Source organism: Meleagris gallopavo, chromosome 1 (assembly GCF_000146605.3).
Source record: "Meleagris gallopavo isolate NT-WF06-2002-E0010 breed Aviagen turkey brand Nicholas breeding stock chromosome 1, Turkey_5.1, whole genome shotgun sequence".
In the NCBI taxonomy this organism is placed as follows: Eukaryota; Metazoa; Chordata; class Aves; order Galliformes; family Phasianidae; genus Meleagris; species Meleagris gallopavo.
The window spans coordinates 28,925,910-28,940,618 of NC_015011.2; the positions used below are offsets into that span (position 1 = coordinate 28,925,910).

General features: G+C 41.6%; 2 protein-coding genes across 2 annotated transcripts in view; one reads left to right on the forward strand and one right to left on the reverse strand.

Annotated features, from left to right (window-relative positions):
• PPHLN1 (periphilin 1) overlaps nucleotides 1–3,688 on the forward strand; it is a 71,600-nt gene extending 67,912 nt beyond the window's left edge. The window contains exon 10 of the mRNA XM_019612714.2: nucleotides 3,602–3,688. Within this exon, the coding sequence (XP_019468259.1) occupies nucleotides 3,602–3,609 (8 nt within the window). The 3' untranslated portion in view covers nucleotides 3,610–3,688. The remainder of the gene's footprint in view (nucleotides 1–3,601) is intronic.
• On the reverse strand, nucleotides 1,108–13,147 carry PRICKLE1 (prickle planar cell polarity protein 1). The gene is made up of 7 exons (XM_003202009.4): nucleotides 12,926–13,147; nucleotides 10,577–10,690; nucleotides 9,603–9,740; nucleotides 8,590–8,793; nucleotides 7,855–8,041; nucleotides 6,852–7,715; nucleotides 1,108–4,772 (listed from the first exon to the last, which is right to left on the reverse strand). Exons 1-7 carry the CDS (start codon nucleotides 13,055–13,057, stop codon nucleotides 3,913–3,915), a joined length of 2,499 nt encoding a protein of 832 aa, XP_003202057.1. The 5' UTR covers nucleotides 13,058–13,147; the 3' UTR covers nucleotides 1,108–3,912.
• Between the last annotated feature and the right edge of the window lie 1,562 nt (nucleotides 13,148–14,709).

Here is a 14,709-nt window from a genome sequence, read left to right on the forward strand (position 1 = left end):
ACGTGGAGCCTTAAAGGGGACTGCTAGAAAGGGGCAGGAAAAGCAGTGATGGACCAGACGCTGTGCATGAGGAATTGTTCTTTGTCCCTTTAGGAGCTCTTGGAAACACGGCACACTTCTAGGACTCATTAATGTGCAGATGCCCTTAAGAGTGAAAGGGGAAGAGGAAGTGGAAGGAAACAAGGGTAGAATTAGCTGCTAAGGCTGCAGAGAATCTGAATGGGTCTGTCTGCTCAGTGGGGGTGAGCTGGCAGCCTTGAGTAACAAGTGGAGCAATTAGGGTGAAAGTCAGCAATACAGCCACTACAGAGAGAAAAGGAGCCAGTACAGCTTATCAGAGGAACTGCTTCCTTGTGACTGTGTTTCTGTGCAGTATTTCATCTTTTGGGAAGGTGAGGATGTGTGGACTGAACGTTTCTTGGTGTCATGAAGGTGTCATAAGCTCCACTCACAATATAGGCACCCCTTCCAATAATGCAAAACCAAGGCTGTACATTCTGTACCTGTGTCAAGTGCAGGTAGTGGGCACTATAGTCCATATCATTTCCTTCAAATTAAGATGGAAGAATGGATTAGAAACATTTCTCAAAAGAAACTGCTCAAAAATAATAAAGGAGCAATCTTTTTTATATCAAGCTGCAGAAGAACAAAACAGTCTTACAGCCAACTTTAAACTTAGTGTATAGTATCTGAATTGGGTAGTAGTACAAAAAGCTGCCTGTTTTGTTAAGTGTGGTTACAGGCACCTGTTATTCTTCCCATGATGGGAATGTCCCTCAGCAATCCTCAGAAAACACAGTTTTCTAAATGTTTCTAATAGTCTTAATTGTTTGTGGCCCTGCAGCCTAGCACAGGTGAGTGGTGACAGGTGACAGAACGAGGGGAAATGGCCTGAAGTTGTGCCAGGGTAAGTTTAGCTGGATATCAGGAAACACTTTACAGAAAAGGTTGTTAAGCACTGGAATAGGCTCCCCAGGGAGGTGGTTGAGTCACCGTCCCTGGATGTGTTTAAAAACGGAGGAAGGAGCAGAGGGTTGTTAGTCAGGGTAGTATGGTTAGGTTGTTGGACTCGATGATCTTTAAGGTCTTTTCCAACCTGAGCAATTCTATGATTCTATTCTATGATTCTAGGTAAGGGAGAGCGATGTGTCTCAAAGCTGAGGTACCTAAGCTAGCCCTGAGGAAGCTGCTCAGCCAGAGCACTGCTTCCCTGGGCACCGTGCTGTGTAGCTGTACCTTCAGAAGTGTTGTCTCAAGGGAAGAGATCACAGCTCTTGCCTTAGGCTGCAAAGAATGGCTGCTTTTTTTTCTTTGGCTTGTTTTGTTTTAATAACAGTATGGGGAAGAGAGTCATCTTTCAACTCATTTATCTGGAGGTTTAGAGGGAGGTGCTATGGAAGTGAACTCTCTGAAGACAGCTTAGAAATGACACTATAGATACCTGCATTGAATAGTTGTGTTGTTTAAAAGAAGAAGAAAGAAGTGACCACACACAATGATTGGAAAGCGTTTATCATCTGATACTCCATAAGTCTTTGTGCTTTGGGAGAGTATGTATGTGCTGCATCTCTGAAGATGGTGTAAGATAGTTCAGAACAAGTGCTGCTGGGACGTATCTGCATGCAGCACTTGCTCCAAAACGGGCCCAGCAGTAGCAGCAGGGCATGTTGTTCCAGAGGATTTTGTATTTGCAAATGCAGTTAAGAATGGAAAATCCCAATCCGTGTTTGAGTATCTGGGGGAAAATGCTAACAAGTCAGTATCACTCCTCAAGTCCTGGAAGCCTTTAGCAGCCTGGCTGTTGTAATGTCCTTAAGCACAACAGCCGTTTAGCTGCCAGAAAAGCAAATGCTGCTAAGCCACCAGGGCAGCCTGCCCAGCTGGAGGCATCCCGCAAGCCGCCCATGGGCCCCTATGATGTAGCACGATATTACTTTGATCATCTTTCATGTACACAAGACCTGTTTGTACTAGAAAAGGACTTATATGGTGAATAACACCTCTGGGAATAAAGGATCTTCTGCTTATTTTACCCTGAAAAATACAAGCAAGTAACAGCTATTTTAACTCAGCTGTAACATTTGTTGGGTGTGAGCAATACTCACGTGTCCATTCCATCCCTTATTTCTAGCTGCTTTTATTCCAAAACTTTTGATAAAAGTGACTTCAGTTCAATCTGCCAGTTCTGTTTATGTAAGAAGCACCTGTTTCTTCACTAATTACCTGTGTTCAGGTGGTCAGACAGCCTGCTGTTCTAGTGTTTACTACTTCAGTGGGCAGACATCAGTATTAAGAAACAAATTCCTGCTCTTTCCTTAAAATAAGCTTCTCTCAATGCTTTAACTTGAAGGTGAATTCAAGGCAACTACTTTACCAACTTGCCTTCTAGGACAACCCTGCATCTCTCTCCCTTGATGTAAGCAAACACAGAGATGATTTCTGAGAAAAGAGGGGAACAATAAGAAAAAAAATCCACATCCACAGGAGTTGCGTATTTGTTGTACTGATATATTCCAGGCTTGTGTGGTTTTTACATTTATATAGTTTACATTTTGCTTGACCCATAAATAACACTTGCAAGATTAAGAGGGCCATAGTTTGGAGAGTATTTACAGAGCCCCACCATGCATACAGAGCTTTTAATACCTAGTAGACAAAATTAAGCTGTTTTGCACTAAACATTTTTCAATATTTTTAAACTCCCTGACTAAAATACAAGCACTATTTCATCCATAATGCTGCTGTTAAACCCCTAACAAATCTAGTTTGATATCGTAACAAACTTCTTCAAATTCAGGGATATAAAAATATTCAGCTTTTAAAAATCTTAACTGTACAATATGTACATTTGTATTTGCACTGTTAAATTATGAATACATTTAAGCCTATGAACTACGTTATAAATAGCAATTTTTTTGATTTAGAATTGCAACTAATACGTTTTAAAACCTGGATAATACATTTGAAAAGACAGAATTTTGGAGCCTAATCCTTTAAGCCCTTATGAAACTGTTTGTTATGTAAGTAGATTCATGGACTTAAACGGGGTTATGTGCCTGAGCAAAGGATCCCACCATTTGTACCTTTCTCTTTCAGTGCTTTGTTATGGAGGAAATGGCATAAAAGCCATCATTGCTCGCTGGCAGTCAAGTCCAATTCCAACAGCTGAATTAGTATCTTCCTTTTAACAGGCACAAAAAGAAAAAAGAAAAAACACCAACACAGGATGGAGTTATTTTAAAAAACAACAAAAACTGGAAGGAAAAACCTAGAAGTTAAACATGTAAACCATTTACTGCTGCTTTAGGATATATCAAGGCCTCAAGCATTTCAGCTCCCACAGTCTGATTTGTCACACCTTAATGGGGGAATCTATGGAAAAGCAGCTTCTTCCTAAGTAAGTTTAAAAATAATAGTAATAATTCCAGTTTTTGTAGGGAAACATCAAAGAGGAAGAAGGAGTTTTATCAATGAGGAGAGGGTACTGTCTATAGCCATGTGATTGATGGAGAGAAGTTGAGTATCACTGTATGGGTAGGTACAGCTACAGTACAGGACTGACAGTTTTATTTATTGATCTTCACTGAATTCTCTCTCTCAGGTAACTGAATGTGGGTGAATAGAGAGCATAAAATAATGTCTACAACAAGTCTGTATCAAGAACGCAGCAACAACATTTTGACAGCTGAAACACAGTATGTAAACCTAGCGAAATCTGAACAGATCGTCATTTGGCATAGTGACATTTCCCAATGGTACTTCACTTTCACAATGTAAACTCTGAATGGGTTATCAGTTAAACTGGCAAAGCATTAAGAATTTAGCAACTTGCCTAAGTACAATTATTAATATAAAAAGATGTGGTTCAAACTGTAGCTAGAGTTGACTGGTCTTCCCAATTGTTAAAACAAGTTAAGAAATGATGCAGTTTTTCCCTTTGTGTCCCCTCTTCTTCTTCTTTGATTTGGTTGTCCTTTGTCCAAACTGAGAACTAGATAACGCATTAGTTGGACCAGAAAGGTCATCTGTGTAGTACGGATATCTCAGTGACCGTGGCTGCGGAATTGGCTGTCCTAGGAAATACCCTTCCTCTTCAGAATCTGATGACGAGGATGAAGTTGAGCACCAGGAGTCATCTTCCTCGCCATATAATCCAAAAAATTTATCAACCGCCTGACTCCTCAGTGCGTAATCAGAACTAGTATGGGCATACTGGCCATACAGCTCCGCATTTTGAATATAGGCCCGAAACTCACGTGAGCTTTTATTTTGAATAAATTTTTCATGATCCTGAGGTGAGTAATAACGAAACCTCTCTTTTGGAGAGTATCTTCTTTCTGTGGCCAAATTAAGTGCATTATCTGAGCGAGATTTCCTACTTCTTCTGCGATGGTGAGAAGGTCGATTTCCACGTTCTTCAAAATGATAAACGCGCCTACGAGTCCGTTCACTCATTGGAGGTTGTCGAATTTCAACGTTCTCGTAACTTCCATTATCAATGACATCATCTGAAAACTTGACTTGCTGTGGTCTAGACTGGGATTTAGATCTTCTCAGTACAGGCATGTGCGCTGGCTTTTCCTCTGGTAATGCTTTTTCCTGGCACAGCTCTGAGCTCAGGCTCTTCAAAGACTCTGTGCTCCGATGGAGCATTGAAGAATTCAGAGTTCCCATGTTGCTCATCTTCTCACAGTCCTCTACCTCTAATTCTTGGAAAGTTTGCAAAGAATAGAGAGATGGCCGTGGCTTGCCTTCTCCATCCATTGATGCCCCTGTGGTGGGAGTGGAAAAAGAAGGAAAAAAGAGTATTATTAGTATTACATTGATATGAGGCATATCAAAGAAATAGGTATTACAATGAAATGTTAAAAACACTTCATGAAAGCAGACTTTATCAGTGTTAGGCAGTGGACACAAGCTAACTCTCTCTGACCACTAGGAAACACTTCTGTGCTTCTGTGCAGTGACGGAGCACAGAGGAGCACAGAGGCCGTGAGGTTCCTCTCCTCAGGGATCTGAAGCCACCTGGACTTGGGTCTGGGCAGCCTGCTCTGGGTGTCTCTGCAGGGGCTGGGGCAGATGGAGCCAGAAGTCCCTGCTACCCTCAGCCATTCTGGGATTCTGCTTTTTGAAACTATTACGAAAAGAACTAGCTTCAAATAAGAGTAAGTAAGTACTGTTTTTACTTCCTTTAAGAACTAACTATCACTAGGATATTGAGAATGGAAGAAGTTTAGTGAGTTTAAAATATTTAAACAGCTCTAACACACATAAAGCTAAGCCTCTAAGAAAAGAATTACTTCAAATTATTCAGTGTAGATCACTCTGAAAGTAATGCGTTGTACTGATTTCTGTGGAAACTACAACAGACACGAAGAACACAGTAACACTGTTCTTCAGCAGTCACCACTGTTAGCTGTGCAGTTTAACCAGCAATGAACAAGAGCCTGCATGCTGTGCACATAAAAATCTGCCCCAGCAGAGGTGATCTGCTGCTGCTGCTGCTGAAATGCACCACCCACCACCTCACTTTGCTCACATCCACTGGTTGGTCTCCAACATTGAGTAAGTGTTGATGGATGGCAATAGATGCATTTTTTTTTTCAGCATGGAGGAATTCAGTGACAAATCTTTGCTCCATACGCACCTCCATGTCAGACATCATTGTGTCAGACTGCCCCTCTGCTGCCATCTGTCTCATAGCAACAACATGGAATGGAATATTGGTGGGAAGGTTCAACCTCTACTGAGGCTGACCACCACCACCATCACGGGCCAACGTAATAAAATAGGGGACATTACTCTCAGAGCAGCCCTCATAGAATACATGCTTACCATTTTGTAAGGCTAAAATATTAACTGCTTCTGTTATCACTAAATTCAGTATTCCAGCCGTTGTTCCAGAAAAGCTAGGCTCACTCTCAGAGAAGGATTCTTACTCTCAGAAAGTCATCAACAGTAAGCTGGTCTGGTTTACTCCGGGTTTGTATCAAATGACCCTTCTTCCTCAGAACAAGAGTTTCATTCACCCTCTAACCCCCCCTCGAATGCAGTACCTGTGTGATTCCTCCTTCCTTAACCCTTACACCTAGCTCCTTTTATCATATCCTTCTTAACTGCTTGGGTAACACAGCACATGGCTGGCTCTGACCTATATGAGTACCTAGAATAATTCATGCTACAGAAGGAAAGCAGTGTGTCTCTTTTAGCCAATTCTCAATTGTCTTGTTTTGTGTAATTTTTGTCGGAGAATAGAGATGGGAGGGCGACACACAAAACATGGTTGAATATCTGACTTCTATCCTTTCGGCTTATTTCAGTCACATTTGACAAGGAGGTTCACAAAAGTGGATTATCAGTTGCTCTTTAGTCAACGGAGAAAGATAATCTCATAAACCTCATTTCCTAAGGCTAAGAAGGTTACTACTATTTCACATTTTCTACATACTTTTACAAGCACATCAGGAAATCTACAGTGTTTCGCAGATTACCTTTAAAATTATCCTAGCAAAGAATGCAACTTCCTGTACTTAAGGTACAAAATTTGTTTGAAGCAGTGGTTTGTATATAACATGCAGAGTTCAAGACTGCTTTTACTCTGCTTAACATTGTTTATGTTGTCGTCATTATAAGCAAAAATTTAAGCAGAAAAGGACTTAAATAGAATTTAAATAGTATAAATAAATCTTATGGAAGAATATGAGCTTGATAAAAGCTATTGCTTAGTTTATGTATATTTCTTGCTGTGAAAGCTTTTTAAATATCACAGATATAAGCTTGTTTCAAAATATACAACATCCTTGCTAGATTTGACCTCTCCATCAAAACCATTCAGTTTCCCCTGCCATTACCTGTTATGTTAGACAAAGCCAAAGAGTCCATCGAGTCCCGAACGCTTTGTTCTTGCTGCTTCAGATCGGACAAACATTCAAGCGAACCTCCGTACCACGGTGTCTGGTCATGTTTGTATCCTGATGCCCCATGTTCCATCTCCAGATCCTGGATTTTTCTGCTGCTGGCAGGGCCTGGATGGCTGCCATACGCAGAGTCACCCAAACCATCTTGTGACTGGGCCCAGTACATGTCTGATTGATATTTCTTACTTGCTAGGCTTGGGTTATTCTTTTTCAAGTCCAACTTGCTCTTGACCATGCTATCAGAAATCCAGTGTTCACTTGATCTAATCTCTACTTCAGCAGGTTGCTGGAAAAGGCTTTTATCACCAAACTTCAGAAGAAGCTGAGTCATGTAGTCTTCATGTTCAGCCCATTCTTCAGGGTCTTCAGGCATTTCTTGCTCTACTCTTCCTTTCCAGAAGTCTTCATTAACAAAGCTTGCCTCTTGCCTTGAAAGGCTTAAATCATCCAGCTTACGAGAAAGCGTATCGTCAGCATTGCCTGAAAGACCAGGAAATTTATAATTGAGGGCTGGTGACAGGAGGAGAGACTGGCGGCACTGGTCAGCCGAGCGGCTGCTTTTTCCCATGCGAATGCTCCTCCTGGAATCTCTCGATCGAGCAGACTGAAATGCTGAATCAGAAGAATCGGAGGCGTGAACATCCTCACCCAAGCTGCAGGTTTTTGAACAGTAGATCTGCCCTTGCTTTGGAAGGAAAGGGCAACCGAGCAAAGAGGTCTTGCACTGAGCACAAGAAAAGCAAGTCTCTGTAGCGTGCCAGTGCTGTCCATCGTAGGTCATCTGAGCATGGTCAACGCCTAGAAAGGGAGAAACAGCAATACTTTGGTTTCTCTCAGAAATTACTTACAGAATCTACAGTTCTGGAATGTATTTTTGTTTTTTCAAATTGGCTTTCCTTAAGTTTGTAAGTTTAAGACCTAAAAAGGACATACATACCAATGTGCTCCCCACAGGTCTCACAGTATTCTGCATAAAGAGATTCAAAACAGCTACAGCAGAATGGGCGCCCATCCTTCATGATGTATCTCTGCCCACCCAGGATTGTTTCACACTCGAGGCAACAGAAGTGTTTCATGTGCCAGTGGCGACCTTCGGCTTCTGTACACTCATCAGCAAAAATTATCTTTCAAGAGATAAAAATGAACTTTCATTAAAATGGGAAAAAAAGCTCACCTCAGGACTCAGAGCAAACAAAATATCCTATTTGCACAGTTAGCACATCGAATTTATTTAACTGGCTTTTGAGGACCATGATAGAAACAGCAATTTCCTATATAGTTACTGGGGCATTTTAATCTTTTCTTAAACAGCAAAGAAAGAAGAAAAACTACTTTTTAAAGCAATAAATTAAACAAGGTCATAGAGCTCAACAAAATAGCTGCTATTATGATGACATTTTTAAATAGCCCTACAGATTCTTTATAATTCAATCTACAAGATTCAATTCTAAATACAAGCAGGTACGTGCTTTCTAAATACAATCCCTTTGCTTGTCATATTGCCATTTTGATGAGAAATAAAACACCCCTCAGCTTTCAAACACAGCTATTCACCACAGCCCTTACTGTTTGAGGGAACACATCTGCTTTTAGTAATTGCCCAAGCAAACGATGCAGTTTGTTAACAGAACAGTAACAGGTGGGAGGATTGAATGCGAAGTGTGAATTTTACCTCATCACAGGCTGAGCATCGAGGCTTAAGTAGTTCAGCATGGTGTCTGCCACAGTGAATTTTTCCATCTTGGTAGAAGTAGATGAGGTCAACGAGGAGCTCGTTACACGTGAAGCATACAAAGCATGATGGATGCCAGCATACACCAGGGCCAGCTCTCGAGGCAAAAACTGCAACTTCACCGCCGTTTATTTTTGTACCACACTGGGAACAAAATCAGTAAGTGAACACGCTTCCCATCCCAGACTGTTAGCTTAAAACACCATGCCCAACACAAAGGCTTTATTTCACAGAATCGTAGAATGGGCTGGGTTGAAAAGGACCTTAAAGATCATCCAGTTTCAACCCCCCTGCTATGTGCAGAGTTGCCAACCACCAGACCAGGCTGCCCAGAGCCACATCCAGCCTGGCCTTGAATGCCTCCAAGGATGGGGCATCCACAACCTCCTTGGGCAACCTGTTCCAGTGTGTCACCACCTTCTGTGTGAAAAACTTCCTCCTATATCTAACCTAAAGCTCCCCCGTCTTAGTTTAAACTTACTCCCCCTTGTCCTATCATTATAAATCCATGTAAAGAGCTGTTCCCTGTCCACGCTCCCTTCAAGTACTAGAAGGGAGAAAAATTTTAGAGAAAATAATTTTATTAGGACATCCTGATGAGAAGAAAAAAAAAAACCTACGTTTTTTCTGTGCATCAACGAAACTTCTGTGAGTAGAAGTTTATTTTATACCCAACAATATTTTGATATAAATGCCTGTTTTTCATTTGTCACTATTTTAGTGTGAGTCAGCGACAGTAGAAAATACATCACAGACTCAGTTCACTGCTAGTATCAAAGGTTTTGCTTTTGCTTAAGCAAGCACTACCTTCATTTTATTTATGTGCCATTTCAAAAACATCCTTTTTTTGTGCGTGTTCAGGCACAGACGAAATAAGACTGCATTTACTATTGGGATACTGTAGTTATATATCATTGAGCCCAGTGCTGGCCTCGTGGCTCCAGCAGTATTACCTGTTCACAGACTGCGTGCATCACTGCTCTCGAGAGGAGTTTAATAGTGCCTCGTCCAAGCGCCTCCTTTTTGCGCTGAGAACTGAACATCTGCAGTTCTTTCTTTTCTTCTTCACTTAAAGACTGGCAGTATCTCACCTTCCAGAGAAAAGTCAGGAGAAATTTACGTTAGATCCTGAGCTTTTAAAAGAACACCTCAAAAAATAAGTGTATAATATGCAAGAAATATATCAGGAATACTGGCCATCACCATTAAGCCTCCCTAGCTTGTCTTCTTTACAATCTTAGTATTCAGTTACTATGGCATAATACAAGCACAGTATAGAGAGAAATTTTGAGTTACAAGAAAAACAACAACAACATGTTTAACTAAACAGTTGTCCAGGCAAGAAATAAGATTTTAAAAAAGCCAAACTAAGAACTGCTGCTGCCCTAAAACAATGGAATTAGCCTGGATCAGCCACAACATCCTTTAGATTTATGGTAAAGTGCTTACAACTCAGCACTGCAGTACACAGGATCTTAAGCACTGACACCCCCGCCCCTTTTCTTACAAACAGCTTGTTTGTTATTTCCACTTCTACTCCAAATTACACTGCATATCTGAGATGCAAACCCTTTATTGTCACAAAGCATCCTTTTTGTGTGCTACAATGAAATCCCAAGAATTTGTAGGTTCCTGGTAATTGGTGGGTGGCTGCAAACACTATAAAGCCAACTTGTGTTAAGTTTATTGCAGTGACACCAACCTTCCCGACAAGAAAAGGCAGCATCCTTCCAGACAGCTCTTATCTGCACAGCAGTGAAATGCAGTTAGACAACAGACTCTGTACACAGCAGGCTGGTTTACAGGTCAGATGCCAGCACAAGAGAAGTTTCAGGCTCGTAGTAAACACAGAGACAGGTAATTCTCCAGGTGGAAGAGGCAAGCAAGGCCTCACTCCTGACCGTGCGTTCCCAGGTTCCCTGTTTACCTCATTATCGTGGGGTGGCAGCTGATAGAGAAGTTGTTTAATCCTGTGCTTCTCTCCAGGGCTGTTAACATAAGGGACCTTCTCCTCTGGCAGGCAGGCAAAATACAGCTGTACCTACATAGGAGGAATGGGAAGTCAAACCAGAAGATGCACAGCACCCGAGCACCCTTCAGCTATTGTTTATCTGAAGTCTCATTACAAAGGAAGCAGGCTATGCTACATTAGACCCATGACAGGGCCCGTGCTGAAAATACGAGACCCAGATGAACCAACTCAGCAAACCTGGCTCGCCTCTGATAAAACTAGCACCCAGCTGCTGAATTGCTTTTCTGGAATGCAATTTGCAGTGACAATTAGGGGGTATCGTAAATTATGCACATGTAATGTTCTCATTACTCCCAGCCCCTTCAGGGCTGGTCAACAACCCTGTTGAAATTCCAAGTTTCCCTCTGCAATTTACCACACAGGGCACGAAGCTTTCCAGAAAACAGCCTCTATATAAACAAATTTAATTTGCTCTGCGCATTTTACACATTGCTGAGACAAAAGCTGTTCTGTAGTCTCCTGCTGATCAGGTTCACCCAAAGCATCAGCTTTCATTGCTTCCATGTGGCCTTTGGTAAGAAGGTGGAAACATCCTTCCCCTGGGAGGAGGCTGGATCCAGCCACATTTCAATCGGATGCAAATTAACTGTGAGGTTTGCACGGGCTGCATGTTTTTGATAAAGAAATCAATATTAGCTGTACACGCCTATCAATCTTCACTCTTTTTTCTTTTTTTTTTCCAGAAGAAAATGATGACAGGAAAACTGTAATGAACACTGTGACAAAGCCCAATGGCAAAAAATATTTTTGTGGAACGGCTGCAGATTTATTGTTTTTCCTATGCAGTTTCCAGCTTGTCACGAGGCCTGAGGCAGTAAACAAGAGCCAACTATTGGCAAAAATATTACTTGCCATCTAGATGTAAATAATGCTTAGGTCACCAGCTTATTACTGTGCAAGACAGATGAAAAAGAAGCAGCGATCAGTCACTTGACTCAGGAAGCAATCAAAATCATATGGGAAAGGTTGCACAAAATATTATTTGACTTTCATTTAACCAAGTTTTTTAACATCAGAAGCCTACTGCAAGCCCACTTAGTGCTGAGCGTATTTCAAGAAGCTGCAGGAAAAGATAAAAGCATGTGGTACAAAGTGAAATTTTAAAGATACTTTATGCCCTTTTCTCAGCTCTTTGCCCTGTTCTCAATTTAAGTCATTCTTCTTAGGGGAAAAAATATAATGAGTGTGAACTAGCTGGATTATGGGGATACTTTATGGAATGTATTTAATTGTTCTGACAGAACAATTAGCTTGCTGTTTGCCTTAAGGTCTGATTCATCGGGATTCTTATATATGCTTAAGCGAGCAATAAAAAGAATTTCCCTAAAAATAGCCCACCATTTGCCATTCTTGCTGATATTACCTTATTCATTAGTAAGAAAATGTCTGCACTGCAAAGAAGATACGTCCTTTGCATCTCCATCGCTGTGGGCCCCAAGAGCTTGGCAGCTGCCTAAGAGTGGGTGGCTCTGCCACACTCAGCAAGTGTGAAGAAGCACCTCTGCCTATCTAATACCATCTGAGCTCTGGGCCTCACTGGATGCATAGCTTCAGTGCAGTATCAAATAAATGAATGCTATTAGAGGTTCAATTTTATTTCCCATAGCAACCTTCTCATCAGTAGTTGTGATGCCACTGTGACATAACACATACAGAAGGAAGGGGAGAGGGGAAGGCACAGCCCAACCAGCCCACAGGCATTGGCCGCAAAGAAGGTAAAAGAGAAATCCTGGTGTGAACAAATGGCAGGCATACGACTATTTAAACAAGCATTAAATGCATCTGTGATTGTCACAGTGACAGAATACTTTCATTTCTGTATGCTGTAGCAATGCCCACATTCTTGATGCCAAATGCCAAATTATTTGAAGAGCGGAACAAGTGCAGTTGTACTGACCAAATATCACAGTGCCACGAGGTATGACATGAGTTCCAATTTAACCTAATAACTTACCTCAAAGAGAAAGCACATTTCTGAGCTACTTTAAGACTCAACAATACATCTTTCTCTGGCACTATTTATTGAAAAATCCTGACTGGGAACAACTTTGTTTGTTTAAATATAGATGCAGTGTTGAGGATTTTAAGGTCCCTTAAGGCAGCCTCTTTGGAGTGGGAAACAAAACGAGGTGATGAGTTTTAGATGAATTGGAATTTTTATAATACAAGAATGTAACAGACTTGCTACTACTCCCTTAGACAGACCTAATGAGTTATTTAAAAACGCAGAACAACAGCTGGTACCTGCTCTGGTCTGAGGCCTGGTGGGACCCAGGCATACTCTTCCAGGGCACAGCCAGAGTCGTCATCTGATGTTGAGCTTCGCTGACACGCAAAGACAAGATTGTTAGTTTTGGGCTCCATCTCCAGGGGCATAAGTGTGAGCCGTTCAATGTTTCAGCTGCAGTTCATCAAGCAGTCGATCTGCAGAAAGAGATTAACAGAGCTTTAATAAACTTCAACACGCAAAGAGTGATTACCAACGTAAACGATCCTACAAGAGTTTAGTACTCCTTGCGTTGGCCAGAGCACGATTATTAGAGCAATTCAAAGATATTTAAAGAGCTCTCAAAAACAGGAAAACAACAAAAGAGAAAAATGAAAATACCGCTTACTGAAGAGAAAGAAAAGTAGACACCCACTACCATGTTTGACAGCCAACATCTATTTCAGTACTAGCAGCCATCTTTTACATTTCTGCTTGCTTCACATGTAATGTATATAGAGAAAGACTCAAGCAGACATTAACAAAATGAATGAGACAAGCTCCTTCTGAAGTCACTACTAATCTAATAATACAGAACACATGAAAACTGCTTGTCAAAAACTGACAAAGTTCTTGGGGAGAGACAGCTGTGCAAGCAGCATCCTGTTTTTAACACGGCAGGCATAAAGCAATGTCTGCAACATTCCTTGTTTGAGCTGTATCAGAGCGGAAGGGTGTTGGTCCAGTTAAATATCTGAAATCCAATTATGGCAGATTAGGCTCTGTAAAATACATCATGATTGTTCTGTTAATTTAAAACCCTACAGGGAGATGCTTCTGTTGATTCATAAAGCCTACAAAGCCCAGTATCAGTGGGATCATTTTGACTCACAACTGGCAAAAAAGGCTCTCGCCAACATCTGTAACTTTCTGCAGTAAAAAGCTTATTAAGATAAATATCTTACATTCATTCTAGCAGGAGTTCTTAGGAAATATCAGTGGAATACAGATTACCAAAACCAGAGAGGATGTCTTCTGCCAGGACAAACATCCTGAACACCTGAGCTAGAAAATGAGCTTGCCTTTACACTGTGCCATGCATGAGCTGCACCTTCCCTGTTTTAAGCATTTTTTTCACCCATCCACCTTCACGGAGACACAACTGTGACACCACCAGATGCAGGCTGCTGGCAAACTGCAGAAAAACGTCACGTCCTCTGCTTATAACTTTTGGGTCTACAGGGAGAGCAACCCACACTGCAAGTCCCATCACCACCGCGTTAGAGCAAACAAGCTGCTGCTGGATTGCAGGTGGAAAGAAAGCAGCAGGGGCTCGTTCTCCTGTATGCACAAGGCACTGGTGAGTGCCACTCTCTGCTTCTTCAGTACAACACGCAGACCCAGACCTTCTCAAAAAAACGTGGCCACACGCATGTGAAGTCAGCAACTCAGAGAAATGACAAGATTTGCTACTACACATTCTGCCTATCCCCGCTTTCAGTACGTCCATACCTTCCCACACCCAATCAAAAGAGATGACTTCACTGCTACCCCAAGCCAGTGCTTGAAAAAAGCACACTTTGCTCCAAAACTTCTGTTTTGAAAATGGAGGTGCTGTTTTTTGGTGTGCTGCTAGGATGACAACAAACGATTACACTGTATGGCCACACTGCAAGAAAAAATTTACTGCATATCTTACGGGGCAAGCAGACCTGCCAACCTTCCCTTTATAAAACGGGCTGCTTCTTACAGAGCTCATCAGACATCAGGCATATTTTGGCAATCAGACTCTAGGTGAAAATGTGCCAGCTGCTCACAGTGC

What these genes read in the sequence shown, in the direction of transcription:
- PRICKLE1 (XM_003202009.4), bottom strand. Translation starts at nt 13,057, where the DNA reads ATGCCCCTGGAGATGGAGCCCAAAACTAACAATCTTGTCTTTGCGTGT. An exon ending in CAGGCCTCAGACCAGAGCAG is followed by an intron (nt 10,691 to 12,925) that starts GTACCAGCTGTT and finishes CCTCCTATGTAG; the next exon opens with GTACAGCTGTATTTTGCCTG. An exon ending in GACCTGTGGGGAGCACATTG is followed by an intron (nt 7,716 to 7,854) that starts GTATGTATGTCC and finishes CTCCCTTTCTAG; the next exon opens with GCGTTGACCATGCTCAGATG.